This window comes from Pseudopipra pipra, chromosome 1 (assembly GCF_036250125.1).
Source record: "Pseudopipra pipra isolate bDixPip1 chromosome 1, bDixPip1.hap1, whole genome shotgun sequence".
Lineage (NCBI taxonomy): Eukaryota > Metazoa > Chordata > Aves > Passeriformes > Pipridae > Pseudopipra > Pseudopipra pipra.
The window spans coordinates 129,983,841-130,000,886 of record NC_087549.1 but is presented as its reverse complement, the minus strand read 5'-3'; the positions used below and the strand labels follow the sequence as shown (position 1 = coordinate 130,000,886).

Genomic DNA, 17,046 nt, shown 5'->3' with positions numbered 1-17,046 from the left:
AGGAGAAAGCTCTCAACGTGCACCATGAGGATGGTGGTCAATATACAATAAAATATTTAAATAAATTCTGTAAATGAATGCACTCTGAGATGACTCAGTGGAATTGCATCATTGCAAATAAAACTGATAAAGCAAATCAGTTTTTTAACCTCAATCTTTTTAAACTGTGAACATATTGAAGGACACAGGGTAGACAAAATGCATTAAGTCCAGAAACTCTTCCTCAAAGAAATGTCTGTAGAAAATACAGTTTGAAAATATAGCAAGATCAATCAATTTGAAGATCAGGCCTCCTCTGCCAGGGCCCAACTGCTCACTTTGAGAGCATCACAGGCATGAAGAAGACTGGAAATTGACAGTGATAGAAAGTGAAACGATAACAATTTTGTTTTACTTCAGTAACTTAGTGTTACTAGGAACTTTAGTTTTCCATCACTGAAGTGCTTAAAAGAATAAATAAACATCAAGAAATTGTAGTCAGCAAAATAGTCTGTACTTTGCTCTTTCCTCTCTTCCTCTCACTTAATGACTTGGGCTTTTGACGAGACAATATATTTTTATGACATTTCCTAGTATCCAGGGAAAGCTTAATGCTACCTGGGCCTACAGAAATATTTCCTTTCTGTTTTGAAGCACCAGCGATTTGACTGGATGGAAGGAGCTTAACACGCACCCATGATGAGGCAGGAATTTTGCACTGTGGCCACTGCCTGACTCTGCTTTTTCCAAAATATCTACGACTGTTGATTTTCATGAAGATTTTTTTCATGTGGGCGAGCTGGATGTGATGTTAAGCTGCTGAAAAAACCTTATGGAGAGCTGGGGAGTTGGAGCTTGGGCTCTAAGAGGGAGGTAAGAGAAAGCAGGAGCTTGGTAGTGACAACACGGTGGTACAAAGTTCTGAGCAGGCCCACAGAGTCAGGAAGGTTTCTTTCTGTGTCTTCTCTCGTCTCTCACCTACGCTTGGAAATGCAGATAAAACAAATTTAAGCATATGAAGCTTGTGCTCAGTGGACTAACTCACTTGTGCCCCGTTCTATCCTGGTATAAAGGGCATTGTTTGTTCATATGGTGGTGAAGACAGTACTATTTGCAACTGCATTTCTCGGTAATGTTTTAAACATTATCTGCAAAACGCAGGCTCTGAGTGTATCGGCAGCATTTTCCGACAGCGTTGTGTTCAGCCGGGCGCTCACAGAGGCGGCCCGGCGCCGCCCGGCCCCTCGCCCCGCCCCGGCGCGGCTGCTCCGGGTCCCGGCCGGGCCGCGCTGCCGCCGCCATCGCCATGGCCGCGCCGGGCGCCGCGCGGCGCCTCTTCCGCCGCATCCTGCAGCTGCACCGGGCGCTGCCGCCCGCCCTGCGGGACCTGGGCGACCGCTACGTCAAGGAGGAGTTCCGGAGGCACAGGGCGGCCGGGCCCGCCGAGGCCCAGCGCTTCCTGCGGGAATGGGAGGCAAGTGCCCGCCGCCCCGCGGGGGAAGGACGGGGCACTCCCGGGCCGGGAGCGGCGGGGCCCGGCGGGGCGCAGAGGAGGCCCCCCAAGGTCAGGGGCACCGGGCTGTTCAGGGGTTGGACTCGATGATCGCAGAGGTCTTTTCCAACCTGATTGATTCTGTCTCCTCGGGCACGCTCCCCTGAAGGGCAGACTCCTTACAGAGCTACAGAATTCCTTGAATTCCACGTTTCTGGGCAGGTTATCTCTTACAGTTTGTATTTCCTTGCCTCAAATGTGTGTGATGATAGCTATGCACACACAGGTATCTGTAACAGAATGACAACAATTATATAATGAACCGTATATACAAATATATACACAGAATTACCTTTATTATTTATAACAATATATTATATAGATCCATATATATTTATAACTACATACATAGCTAATTGTATAGTTATAATTAGCTAAATACACAGGTGTAAATAGCTTCCCCATGATCTCGTATTTTATTTCTGAGTGACATTTTTTCAGTGTTTCCTAACAGAACAAGTTTTATGTGAACATTGCTTCTCTGCTGAACACCCCTTCCCCGAACTTAGTGCCTGGTTTCACCAAGGATGGAAAAGCAGATCACTCTGAAGTGATGAGGTTGTAACAATTTTCACAAGCAGCAGAGGAGGGAGACCCATAAGGTGCTTTCCCCACATGCCTGAACTCCAGCAGATGCTAGGGTGTTAATAGACACCTAAAAACCCACACGACAGACAAATGTGTAGACACTTCACAGAGGAGAAACTTCGATTAAAACAAGAGCTCAACTGCAAGAGATGTATCTGTAGACAAGCTTCCCATTAATTTTCATGCTCATTGAACTACTGGTTTGGGAGTATTTTTGAATCTCAAAACTGTTTTCCTTTCGGTGAAAAAAAATTATATTCTGCTTTGCCATAGAAGCTGGTTAGCGTAGGTAGCATCCATTGCCTCCCAGTTTACCAACTGAAGGGTAGTGAGGGGAGAACTGACCCATCCCTTCTGTGTGCTGTAGCTGAAATCTTGTGGAGTAAAGGAACTTGGGCCAGGGCATCAGGAACCAGCAGGGAGAATGCTGCCTGGTATTCTCTTCAGAGGAGAGGAATAAGTGTATTTTAATTGCCTCTTGCCAACTGATAGATCCTCAAATCAGGGAAATTTGTATCTACCTCTCAAATGCCTGATGCTATTGTAGTTCTCAATTGCCGTTTACTTGATATTGCTGAAATGTTTCCGCATCGTTGCTTCCAGTTTTAACATGAGCTAAGAAGACAAGTTACAGGTTACTATTTTCTGTGCTAAAATCTTCCTTAAAATAGTTTTAGAAAAGGAAGTAAGTGTTTACATTGAAATACCTTTAACCGTTTCTTGTGAAGTAAACAGTGAAAATATTTCTCAGTTTTAAAATGTTTCAAAAGTAGATTATAGGGAAAATTGTGACAAAAATTAGACTACGAGGAACAGAAGTTGAATTTTGAAACCTGACATTTAGTGCTATTAGGTATGATATGTTCAAGGAAAGGAAACTAATTTAATAACTGGTTTGAGTGTGTGAGTATAAAGAACTTTGCAAATATGTCTGTCTTCTAACAAGATGCTGGGAGATATTAGCACATAGTTAACATGTCTCTTCTCATCTTTAATTTTTGTTTTGTTCTGCGTTTTTTTTCTCCCCCAAATGATAATCTGTTTCAAGGGTGGAATTTACATCAGACTTTTGATATTTTTGGTCTGTGAGACTTTCTTTGCATCTTATGCTATGCTGTGGTTCCTAGCCCCTTGAAGACTTGAACTAGATAATTGAGGAAGGTGGACTGTAGACAACTTGGATTAGGTAACTGTAGACTCTGATTAGGCTCTAATTCATATTGGAGTCCTCTGTCTTGGTTTTGGCTGGGATAGAGTTAATCTTCTCAATAGGTTGTATATGCTGTGTTTTGGATTTAATATGAGAATAATGTTGATAACGCACTGTTTTAGTTGTTCCTCAGTAGTGCTTGCTCTAAATCAAGGACTTTTCAGATTCCTATGCTCTGCCAGTGAGGAGTTCCACGGGAAGCTGGGAGGGAGAATAGCCAGGACAGCTCACCTGAACTGTCCAGAGGAATATTCCATACCATAGAACATCAGGTTCAATATATAAACTGGGGGGAGTTGGCCGGGTGGGGCCATTTGCTGCTTGGGGATGGTTTGGGCATCAGTCAGCGGGTGGTGAACAGTTGTATTGTGCATCACTTGCTTCTGTTGGGTTTTATTCTTTGCCCCCTTCCTGGACAGCAGGACACACTTTTGACCAGAAATAGGCTAGAAGCTCTAGGACAGTTCTTGCAGAGCCAGGGTACCTGCAAAGCATCCAGTTCTTGGAGGGCGTAAGAGTTGCAGTTAGTGGTGAATGAATCAGTGATATGCTAGTTCTTCACATTTATGAACCATAACTGTACTCCTTGCCTCCTTATCTATGTTTATTAAACAAAACAAAAAACAAACCAAACAAAAATATCCACCTAAACAAATCACTACAATATTAATACAAAATGATTTTTTGAATTTCCTGTTAAGTTTATTTAAGAAAAAAACGAAGCGAAGCTACAGCTCTGTTAACAGTATTTTTACATGTTGCATGTCAAGCACTTTTCTTCCCAATTTGCTTGTTCATTAGGCTGAGTATATACCTTGCTGTATGCACTTTAGTGTTATCAGTATTCACCTTGCATCTGGAAATGTTCTTTCCTCATGTCTTCTATTGCATGCAGGGCATCTGGTACAGAGTAGCTTGATGTCTCATGTTACAGAAAATTAGTACTCATAATTTTATATTAAAATAGTATATCTTAATGTATATTCATCAGAGGATAAAGATTATGGATATGATGATTGCATCGATGTTTGTTGACTTTGAATGAGGACTTCAATATGAAATGTAATCTTAATAAGCCATCCCAAATGCTTTTTGAATGACAGTTTTCAAGGATGGCTTATTTTAACATGAAACTACTTGACTATTGTTAAAACCTTTCAGGATTTTTTTGGGTAGTCAGACCTTCTGGGTGTGCTTGAATATACTAGTTCATAGCCTGTGGTGTGCTTTCTTGTCCTACAATTTGATTCATATTTGTTAGTTGTTTAGAAAGCAGGCCTGGTATTCTAATCACATTATGGTTGCCTCAAATGATTTTTTTGCTCCCTTGGTATTTAAATCATGCTGATTCAAGAGAACTGAGCATGTTGATTTGAGGTTGTAGCAAGGTGGGGGTTGGTGTCTTCCCCCGGGCGAGAGAATGTAGCCTTAAGCTGTCCTAGGGCATGTTCAGATTGGGCATCAGGAAGAATTTTGTCACAGAAAGGATTGTTAAATATTAGAACGGACTTCCCATGAAGGTGGTGGATTCACTGTCCCTGGAAGTGTCCAAGAAATTACTGGGCCTAGCACTTATCTAGTTGATAAGGTGTTGTTTGGTCAAAGGTTGGATTTGATGATTTTGGAGGTCTTTTCCAATTCAAATGATTCTGAGATTGTTTCTCATAAGCTGAGCAAGTTTCCTTTATTTCCTGTGAAACATGGTGAAGAATCTGGAGGGAGATTTCTAGATTAGCTTTAAAAAGAAAGGGGGAAAAAAAGAGGTAAAAAGCTCCCAAATGATACTGCCTTAGTATGTGAATGATTCATGTAATTTTCCTGTAAAAGAGATGAGAAGGGATTCGCTTGTTTAGAATACACAGGAATTGAGGGCTTTGGTGTTGGAACCCAACCACATAGACGGTTAATGTAGTTTTATAGGAAACCCAAACTGACCTGTTTGCATTTACAAAATAGGGAAACTATCACTTGAATATCCTTGGAAGAGTTCTTAAGTGAATATGACTAATAATGGTCTGCAAGCCCATATACACTTATATAAAAGTAGAACAATATAAATAGGGCTTTTTTCATTGGTATTAGATTGATGTCTTGAAACCTGATGGAAAATATTAAAGTGGGATACAAAGAAAGTAGGCTTTGTTGTTCAGGAATTATGCTTGTTCAGGTAGATTAAAATTAAGTATATAAATTATTAATATATGTTCCTATCTATTTTCTAAATATTTAATATTTTAATTAAAATAATTGGTACTCACAGGAGACTGCTGATATAATTAGATTGATCGTGATTATTACTTTGGAATGCTATTGAATTAATGTTGCCAGGTATGATAAGTCAATTAGTCCAACAGTCTTCTAAATCATGTGGTAGCTGATGAGAATGCTTACTTAAGATAGGTAATATTAAGATAGTATTGATCACTTCATTCCAGGTTACAATAAGTAGAACATTCAGCTAAGTAATTTCAATAACCATTTGTTTCACATTTAAGCTAATTCCTCTTTTAATTTTGAAAATGACCATTTCATACTTGGCTTTTTTATAAAGCCTGACCTGTAGATGAGAAGGCCTGGACTATTTGAAGATGAACAGAATCATTCTTCAGAGTTACGTGGCATCTTCTCACATCTAACAGATTGAATAAATTGCCTTTGAAATGCTTTGGCCACTCTTGACTCTGAAAGCCTTTTTATAAGCTTTCAAATGAACTGAGACCGATTTGGGAGCTGGCATCTGCTGTTGTATACTCCGAAGAAAGATGACATTTCATTCCTCATAACAAATCTAGGCATTATATTGGTAAAATTAGGATAGAACAGTATCTCTCTGTCTGGGGAACCTGGTCACGTAGCCTCTCAAGAATGACTAATTTTTTGGAATCAGTATAATATTTGATGTGATACAAATAATAGTCTTTCATCAAATTTATTTTCAGTTAGCCAGGTCCCTTGCAGTACTTAGTTTGCTGGGATGATTGTGGGGTGCTGCCGTGATATTTCTCAGGACATAGTGTTCTGATGTATCTTTTTGTGCTTGTGAGTGGATACGCTTACAGAACTTTTTGCCTCTCAATTCTTTGGGCTAGTATGATCTTCCCTCCACTTTATTTTTAAGCTTCTGACACTGAAAAAATATGTCAAAATGTTGACAGGAGAGTTTGAATAGCAAATAGTCAAAGAGCATGGAAGAAGAAGCTGTGGCCAGTACTGAAGTCACACTGAGATGGGAACGGGATGTGTGGGTTGCTTTTTGTGCTGTCTTTTGCCAAATAATATAGGTTGCAAAAGTCTAAAACTGCTGCTGACTTTGTGTATTATGCTCTCAATTTCAGTGAAGTAGATTATATAAGTGATGTTTTCTTTACCTGTCAAAGGAATACATTTTTTTGAAGTATAATATGTCTTTAAGTTTTTTGCCATTTTATGACTATAATAAAAGTTGTGAAATGGGATTTAAGAGTAGTATTTCATTTTAACATTCCTGGATACCAGAATTTGCTTTTAGTGATTTTTATGGCTATCTGAACCAAAACCTTCTTATTAAGAGTGAATTCCTACTGAGCCTTATGTATTAAGTCCCCACTTAGGGTCTTCACTGGTTATTGATTTGTAAGAAATAAATTAGAGACAGTTCCCTCTATTTTCTCTGATATTTATCAAAAGGCAGGAAAGAATTTCACGCTTTTCTGAGAGCCATGGAGTTGTGGCTGATAAATTGAAGAGCATGTAGAAAGAAAAAGCAGCCTGCTGCTCTGACCTAGCGTTCCTGGTGGCCTGCTTTGCTGTAAGATTTGAAGTCTGCCTTTGCGTAAGATGCAATTTTGTCACAGTGACGCGTGATTTGGAGAGTTTCCTGAACCAGTGTTCATGTGCAATTGTCCTTTTGACCAAAGAAATAAAAGCAAAGGTTGAGCACGTGGATCCCTATTGCAACGTTTCACAGTAATAAGATCTTTTTCATATTATGGCATTACTTCCATCCTTTCAGTGCTCTTTCGAATTTGGATTTAGAAGCAGGAGCTGGTGTTCGCTTCTCTTCCGTGGGGAATCCAGGCAGTCTGGGAGCTTTCTCATGTGGAGAGACTTGAGGTAGCCTGGTGGATACCCTCTGGCTTGTGCATGGTGCACTCCTGTCACAGGAAGGGGCATTTGGTACTTCTCACCTAGAAAACAGTGTCATTCTCCTTCAGGTTCAACTCCCTACTGCTAGGGTCAGTGATTCCTTGGTGGGTTGGTTTTTTTTTTCTGTGTACATACTGGGTTTAGACCTTTACTGTATTTTCCAAATTCAAAATCTTATATGAGTGGCATCAGTACTCTCAGTGCTTCTGTTATGTTACTATGCCAATTATCTCTGTGTTATTGTATCTATGATTGCATGTAGCTAGTCAGATGGCTGTCTTATTAACTGTTCTTGTCTGCCAGTTGAAGTCTTTATTTACAATTGTTTGGGCACAGCAGGAAATAACATCTGAGTCATAGGAGTCACATCAGGCAGTAATGCCAGTCACTTGTATGTGCCAGTCACCTCAGTTACATTGCACAGTAAACTCCATCGAAGTGATGAAATTTCGTATAAATACGTGATGTGCAAATAGGTTTATAAATTTCAGATGCTTCGGTAACGTGCCTTTGATGTTGTTAATATGATGTGTTATTAAGTGAATCCCTACTGAAATTTCTTGTCAGACTACAGCAATTCTTATTAGTTGTAACTTAGATTGAGAAGTTTAAATTGCTGTAGAAGTGGGGTAAATAATGTGTGCAACAGGTTATTCCTTACACTGAGTGCACTGGCCTGGGAACTGAGCAGGGCATATTTCTGTTAATGCTCTCAGAGTTGAAGATACTGTAGAAGTTTTGTGTATTTCTGCTCCATGGATACCTTCCTAATGAGTACAGGTTAGTGACAGCCAGCACGTGATTAGATCTCTAAATGAGAAAATAGCCAGACACAGTAGAAGGAGAGCCAGTAATGGAGCATTTACAGAATTGTCAGTTTAAAAGGTAATTCAGGTTTCCATCTAGTGGTGGTATAAAATTCTGTCCAAGCCATATGAGACAACATGTGCATATCCACACTGGGTAACATTCTGTTGTACTTGTATATGTGTTTGAAACTTAGGGAATCAAAAGCCTTTATTATGTATAAATTATATACATAATAGCACGTAATTCTCAGGGCCTCTGGATTTTTTCAAGCTAGACCTGCAGTGATCAGAAATCTGTTTTTTTGTGCATTCAAATCCCTGAGTACTCTTTGAATTTAACGGTTTATCATATTTGCTGCAAATTAGCATGCTTCCTCTTTTTCAGTATTGCTTGACAGCCATTTCAAATACTTTAACTTGATACAGGTTACAGAAAGAAAATGAGTGTCTTAAAAAGTTGTCTATAAGTTGTATGTGTGCAAGTATGGGTCTTGTTAGATTTGTTGCTTCCTCTTACATGTAAATAAAAAAAAAAAAAAGAGGAGAAGATGGGTATTCTGATTGTTTTGCCCACAGTGTTACAGCACAGTCTATTTTTAGTATTTAAAGTACTATACAGTAGAATTGAGAGAACCTTATCAGGCTAGGTTTTCAGATGAAGATATCAAGGTTTGAATTTTTTTGCATTTTAAGACAATGTAGTGGGTCAAACAGACAAACTGAATACAAATTGAAATTGCAAATTTATAAGGATTTCTGCTTGTTTGTATTTTATCGACACCTTCCTTCTAGCATTTGTTTGCTACTTGTGTGAATATTGTCAGCATGTAGTGTTTTGTAAGCATGGTAGGTTTTACTATGTTGTCAGTGCATTTCCAGTATCAACACTATAAACACTGCCAACTTTGTACAAGTGCTGTCAAGTACCACATTTTGTAATTACTGCAATAATATTATGAGTGCTGTAATTGCACGTACTGTATAGATGTGCCTTTCTGTCCTGTGTAGACACAAAATTGATATTTTCTGCAAGTTAAAATGGCAGCTGGAGCACATCTGAATAATTGTTTGGAAACTGTTTTTTTTTTTTTTTCTTTTTTTCAGCATAATGTGAGGTGTCTGAACAAGTAGAGTTATGCATATTGGAGGATTTTTAAAGCCCCAGATTTGTATATATACAGCTATACTTAGGGTATACTGATGAGTACACATTGAGGGGTGAAAGGGTTTTTATTTAGTTCAATATTCAGTCATTTAATCTGAGATAGTTTTTTTGCAAGAAGTTGAGTCTCACATTTTGGCTTCATAATCTTGTATTTAGCAGCATCTTTATCAATCTTCATGTTGTTTTATCTGTCTTGTGTAATGCTGAGAGCTTTGGCTGTTTTAAGGCTCAAGCTGACTGTATTTACCACATAGATCTTCTAAGTGATATCCTGCTGTTTATGCAGCTCACTCCTGGCAATCCATCGAGCAGAAAATTTCTCCTGAAGTATTTTTTGTTTCTGTGTCTCAATTTCAAACGACATTTTTGAAGGATATAATTCGGAAAACATATTTAATCATAGTATCTGCTAAAATGTTTGAATTTATAGCTTTTAAAGGTCAGTTCCAGAAGTAATGTTAAGTAATGAGGTATTCTCTAATGAACAAGTTAGAAGCGATACTAGAGGCAGAGTTACTGAGTGTAGAATTTTAGGCTTACTGATATGTGGGGAGTTTGAGTCCTGTTAATATGCTGCTTTTTGTTGTTTCAGGGATATTAGTGAGAGAGAGTCTGAGGTGAAAGAGAGCATGATGCACTTTTTTCCTCACTGCAGTAACTAGCTACATTGGTAGAATACATTCTAAATTGATCTTGCACACGTATTTCAAGACTGGCTAACAACAGACCCTTAAAATGTAGATGCATCTTCCCTTTCTCTGTGGGAATTACTGAATGATGTAAAATTGAAAAACTAGTTTTATGTGATTTCATAGTATTTTTTTTCTTCTTGCTGAACTATTCTATTTCCTAATTTATAGGAAATGAACATTAGGTCACTGCAACGTTCTATTTTTTATTTCTTTTCTTTTTTTTTTCCTTCCTGAACCATAGGAAACCTGATGGAAGGGTTTAAGTCCCCATCACTACTGCTGTTTTGGAGATGTCATGGCTGAAGGTATTGAATTGTTTTGGTAGTTTTGATATCTGCATGGAATGAACCAGCGCAGTTGGTTTATTTTTTGTGGGCCACCAAATACCATTTACTTATAATGAGTTTCTTGCTTCTTTTGATTACATAGTGGAAGTATGTGGTCTTCGTAATTGAATTGATGTTATAATTACATTAGTGATCCTTGATACTTCATCACCTTCTGACTGAAGCCTGTAATGCCCTTATGTGTACTCATAGCTGATTTTTGACTCGATAAGAGTATTGTTCGTGCGTTTGCAGTTTTTGAAGTGTACACATGATGGCAGCAAATACTTAAATAGAGAAGTCTCATTCCTGTACTAGAAACAAGTAGGATATTGAATTTCCTAATATAAACTATAATTCTCACAGATTAAATTATTGTTAAATTATTGATTGAAATACGTATTGAGAATTGTTAACTTACTGCTGCAGATTTTGAGAATGGTTTTCAATTAAAAAACTTTGCTGTGGTTTCCACCTGGTTTAGTCATAATGTTCTCATAATGTGCATTGTAGTTTGGATTTGCATTGGGGTAGTTTGCTGCCCAAGTAGTGAAATGCAGCAGCAGGTACCCCAATAGTTAGCAATGTTTGGCATGGCTACCCTTTAATTACTCTATCACAGGAAAAGGACACCTACAACACTATGTTATTCCTCAGAGGGTTGCCCTGGCACTTCTGGTTCCCCAGTGATGCTGAAATTTGATTTTCTGAAGCCTATTTTGTTTTTTCTCTGTTGAAGAAATATATCTCATCTCTCTTCAAAGAGGTGTTTTATAGTCTCTTATATTTCCTTTTTTAGAATGCTGATCTCTCATTTTGTAATGATTTTTACTCAAATTGCTTTTCACAATTAGATTTGTAGATGAGTCAGACCTGCGATGGAGAACCAGCCCAAGATACATACCATGCAGTAGCCTTCACATATTTAAATAATTAAAAAATATCATTATCACATTCTAGGAACTTTATAGACTGCTGGTGTGTGAAGGTTATGGAGTTTCCCTTTCAGGAGACATTCAAAACCCACCTGGACGCATTCCTGTGTAACCTGCTCTAGCTGACCCTGCCTTGGCAGGGGTGATGGATGAGCTGAACTCCAGAGGTCCCTTACAACCCTAACAATTCTGTGATTCTGTGAACTGCCTTTTTCAACAGATGTTGGCATGGTAAAAGTTCCCTTTTTCCTGCAGTTGGAAAGTTTTTTGGAGTCCTTCAAAGTGTTTTTCTCATAATCTTGTGGTTAAACAGTCCAACATGATAGGTTTGCTTCATTTGCTTCTCTTCAGGCTTTTTTTTTTGGCACATTATCACGTTAAATACTTTCTTCTTCCTGTACTTCTTAATAGATATATAGTTCTGACATACTTTATAGTATTTTGTTCTTTATTTTACTCCATAGCAGTCTTTCTTTCCAAGTTCTTATCTTTTAATCTAGGTCAGTGATGTAAATTTTCCAGGAAGTGTTCTTGGCCCAAGGAAATACCCTTCGTGCCTAGACTATGGCTTGGACTCCACACTGCTCATACTGCAGCTCCTTGGTTTCCACCTGTAGGCTTCTAAAGTTGTGGGGCTGAGAGGGACTTGGGAAGTGCTGTGACCAGGTCCTCAGTGGAGTGATGAGAACACCAGGGCTGAGTCTTTCTATGAGCATGACTTGTGTTTACTAACAGCAGACTCCTTTAATTTCTGAAAATCTAGCAATTGAATGATTGTTGGTGTTTTAATCAATATTGGATAATGGTAGTTGGATAACCAAATGTTCCCTTTAGATGCAGATCTGATGTCAGCTGTCATATATTATGACATACATGACATTAAAGCACACCTTTGGTTGCTACTATGGTATGAAGAAGGGAAATCATTACCACAGTAGCTTTCTGCTCTGATTTCATCTGACTAACCTGACAGCTGAGGGGAGTCATTACAAAATTCTCATCAGCCGCAATTGCCCCCAGGAGAGTACACCCAGAGCAGATGGAGTCTTGGTATGTAAATACAAACCTCTCTTTTTTAAAATTGTATTTTTTTTTCATAATGGATCTATTGAGTTTTAAAGCGATTATATTTTTGGAAGTGTATAGTAATAGCCCAATATGCCTTTTTTTTTTTTTTCACCAAATGAAAAACTATATTGTTAGTAATGCCACATTTTAGATGCTGTTGCAAAGTATCTTGATATAGCATGGTAGAGTCGGAAATTTTCTTTGTAAGTGAAAATATAGTATAAAATATATTATTTATTACTGCTCCTGTTCTTGGTCATGGGTAAAACATTTAAACCGAGTTTCTGTTTTTTCTGTCCCTTTCAGAATGGCATGTGTTAGTCATCCACTATGATATTTTAAGCCAAAAAGTTATAGATTGCCACAGTTCCAGGAATAACACCTAATGGAAAGTGTAGGTCAGCTTTAGGCTGTAGTACAAGCAGGTTGCTCTAAAATTAAGGATATTTTGGTTCACGTTCAGTGACGTGTTCTGTGTATTTACTTCATTTACAGTAGTGTAAATTTCATTTAATGCTTAGAATTAATTTTACGGCATACAGCAAATCATGATATTCAGTTGTTTTCTGGGCCTCTTGAATTTTTAAACTCAGTTGATTGTTCGCAGTGAAGTACCCTAGCGAGCTATTTAGCACCCATTACAGTGAGTCATAGTAAGGATTTATTTAAGAGGTCCATGATGTGAATGGTTTTAATTAAATAACAAACATGTATTTTGTCCTTCGCTTCTGTTGCTGATTGACTAGTGAAAAGAAATCTTACAGGCAGCACTAGCGATGTCATTCTGGTTCATGGGCAATTCAGTACCTTCAGCATAATTGAAAAGAGTTACGTTGTTGAGAAAAACATCATCCTATCAGTCAGGTTGGAAAGTTGTTCGGTGAATAATGTGAACTCTGATTTGGCTTTTTTTTTTTCCTTTTTAATTGTATCCGTGAATCTGATTTTTGTGGATTGCCTGTCGGCCAGCAGATGCCACTCCTCAGCAGCAGACTAGTTTCCCAGACTTGACCAGATAGAGGAAAATAGTTGTGGTACACCTTTGTTTTTAGAAACATTGATGGCAGTTTGCCTGAGATTGTCTTTGTTTTCCTCAACAAGAGCAACCTATGCTATAAACTATTAAATATTTATATTTTATAATGGAGCTGTTTAAAGGTTTGTTTCCTGCTGATGCATTAAACCTCAGGGCTGCAAAAATGCTAGTATGTAAGGTAAAGTGCCTTTGTTCTTCAAAGTTTTCTGTATAGCAGTATTTCAGTTGAATAGAGCATGACCCAGAAATCTTTTAGGACTCAGGGAGCTTCTCAGTGGAAGGTGGAAAGGTGTCTATATAGGAATTGCTGAAAAGGTGTAATGAGAAAGACTGAGAAGCTGAAGTCTCAATGACTTGCAATAGGTCAAGTCCTTATAAAACTTTTACACATAGTGAAAAACAGATGTCCCAGTTGTAAGTGCTAGAAGGAACTAAGAAGCTGTGCAGTGAGAATAGACAAGGGAATCTTGGTAAGGATATTCTGTTGTTTGTTTTTTCTAAATTTTGAAAAGACATTATCCAGTGGTTAGATGTCCTGGGGCTATCTCCAAACTTTAAATGGGCATCTTTTTAGCATCTGATGTCGTGTCTTGGCCTGTCTTGGCCTCTGTAGACATCTGCAGTAGAAGACTATTTTGATAATTGGTAAATAGTTAGACCAGCAGACCCTGGACTGAGGTGATGGATGTCATCTTTTCAGCCCTGACACCTTTCGTCTGTATGAATCCAGTGTGCCAGTAATATTCCTGATATGACTAATCAGTTGTTGATTTTTCACACACAACCACTTGTGTGTGTTGTTCTAAAAGGTTTAGTTTTATGTTCCTGGTGATAGAAGATCTGATATATATATATATATATTTATATATATATATATATATATGTATGTGTATAGATATATCCATCTCTCTATACACACACACACAAACATACATATTCCACCTCCTCAACTTTAAAAATAACGCAGACTAGTTTCTTGTGGCTGGTGGGAAACCTGTGAAAATCTGGGGATGCCATTTAAGCCCTGGAGGATTAATTGTGAAAAAAGCCATCTGTGCCAGTGTCTGTGCATTCCTGCATGTTTCCTGGGAGAGTCCTTCTTTAAATTGTATTTGGGTTCTGTAGTTTGGATTTCATCAGCTCTTCCTAGGAAATTTTGTATTCTAAACTTTGTTTTATTTGCATCATTTTCAGGAAGAAGTGTTTCTGTCATCATTTGGCATTACAACAAACTAGCTTCTCTTAAGGACATTTTCTGTAGCATTGATTAGTATTGACTATCCAGTGTTAGCAGGTGTTTCACAAGCTTAATTTTCTAGATGTTAACTACTTCCAACCCACTGAAATTGTTTTTTTTCTGTATTCATGTATCTAGAGGTGTGCAGCATACATGTATGGTGTATTTCAGGGGTTTGGCACCATCTACTTCACTGAGTGTTTAATGACCCTGCAGCAAAGCATGGTAAAATGATATGGTGATGTCAGTGGGTTCTTCTGAAATTGCAAGTGTGCTGGACAGCATTCTCAGGGGACAGCAGGTGACATTCTCACCTACAGCAGCTGTAAGTGAAGTCCAAGTTCCTTTCAGCTTTTTTACTGAAGTATGAAGGTAAAGTCATTCATGTGTCAAGAGTATTTGGTTAAGAGAAAGGAGTCTGAATTTTGCAGTTGAAGAACTTAATCATTTATCTGTTTGCATTGAAGCAAACCTTTGTATTAATTCTGCTTGACAACATATTGATAAATCCCACCCCTTTCAAATGGTGTACTGTGCCACCTGGAGTCTTCATAGACTGTGTGATAAGGTTTTGGAAAAAATTATCCCAATACAAAAACTACACATCACAGAGGAGATACTAAGCCAAAAGCAAGCAGTGTATGAAATGAGGATTTGGCTTGGGAATACACCTCTTGCAGAGCTTGCTGAATCGGATGTGCCTGGGGCTCCTTTGCAACTGGCAGGGGCACAACCCATTTCCGTATTGTTACATTCTTAGGCTCCAAAGCAGGGTGGCCACATCCAAACTGCCTGCTGGGAGCAGTCCCTGGTCTGTGCCAGCTCACCGGCTGAACCTGTAAGTTGTTTCGCAGAAAGATGGTTATCCTTGATCAAAGCCTGTGCCGGGGACCATGGCACCAAGTTCCCAGGGTGGGTGACTGAGATGTGGTACCTTCTCAAAACATTCCCTGACACTGCTTTAAGTCGTTTCTGCAGACAGAGCTCTGACTCCTCTGCTGTCAAGTGCAAGTGCTGCTTTTGTTCTGGCTTCTTTGTCACACGCGTTATCAGATTCTCATCAACCGTTAGATTTGTTGAACTTTTTCCAAATCAAGAGTCATCATCTCTGGAACCTGTGGGGAGATTGAGCTCTTCTAAGAAACAAGCTCTCTAGTGCTGTTCTGTTGGTTGTGTCTGGTAAAATAAGGGAAGACTCTCTAGACCTTAATGAAATTGCATGTTAGAGATGGGCACCATGTCTGTACAGCAGCAACTGTGAATGTTCTGCTCTGAGCAGGTGGAAAACAATTCATGGAAGGAAAATAAAATGAAAAACCCCACCCTTGCTGTCTTTCTAAACAGCAGGGATTGTCAGATGTGTCTTGTTACTCTGTGTCATAGGTGGAAATTTGAATACTAACATTTCTGATTCAATTCAAAGAGAACATTTACTGCTATTAGCCCTTTCAGTGTCCTCTTAAAAACATAGTTCAGCTGTTGATCATACTCATGCTTTGCATTGATAAGATAAGCACACCTTCTCATCCCCTTTTACTGACCCACTTCTGAAATGCCGTGGGCCAAGTTTAAACTCTCGTGGGCCACAGCAGATGAGACTGGCATTAGGAAGTTTGTTGTGTGTGGTGTCTCTGAGAAGGTGTTGTGTGGGTGAAGAAAAGCATGAAGAAGCCTGGTTAAACTTGCTTGGGTGATGATGGATGTAGAGGAACTCCTGAGTTCCCTGGAAAAACTAGAGCTACTATCATTTTACACAATACCTCAAAGACAAGCAGACAGAAAATATACTTTGGTTTTCTGTGGCTTAATGCCAGTTTGTGTATTAAGAGTATTTCTAATTTGTGCTTTGTTGTTGATGAGCCTAATTTAGTGAACCATTAAGATGTATTGCTTGTCAATTTTGATCAGATATTTTTTGGGGTACTGTTGCATAATGTATATTGTGTTTCAAGTGGAAAGGAGGTTTTGTTCTTCTTTTCACTTCCATATGGTATGAGTAAAGATTCAATGACTTTGATTTAGTGAGGAAAATTATACATACAGTCTCCTTCTTTTCTGAGAAATAGCTGCCAATGAAGTTTTGTGTTTGTTGTGAAAGAATAGCATAGAAACCAGCTCATGCGCGTGTTCTGTAGAAGCTCGGGTTCCAATACAATATAAATAAATCAGCTGATTATTGGATCATGACAGTATTCTACTACTAACCTCAGAAGGATGTGAACTTGTCTGTCTTAGTGAACTTTGTAGTTGGTTTAATTATTTTTAAACAATTGCTTTGGAGGGAAAACTCTTTAATATAATACGATATATTCAGTAGTGGAACA

The 17,046-nt window shown here is 38.6% G+C and overlaps 1 protein-coding gene across 4 annotated transcripts in view; it reads left to right on the top strand.

Moving 5' to 3' along the window:
* The first annotated feature begins 1,228 nt into the window (after positions 1-1,228).
* Positions 1,229-17,046, top strand: part of SDHAF3 (succinate dehydrogenase complex assembly factor 3) — a 36,462-nt gene continuing 20,644 nt past the window's right edge. For 3 of the 4 annotated variants that reach the window (XR_010435454.1, XR_010435453.1, XM_064676853.1), the window contains exon 1: positions 1,229-1,543. Coding sequence is in view for 2 of the 4 variants with exons in the window: in XM_064676853.1 (XP_064532923.1) it covers positions 1,286-1,543 (258 nt within the window). In the remaining 2 variants the exon portion in view is untranslated. The remainder of the gene's footprint in view (positions 1,544-17,046) is intronic. The other variant, XM_064676871.1, reaches the window with a different exon arrangement.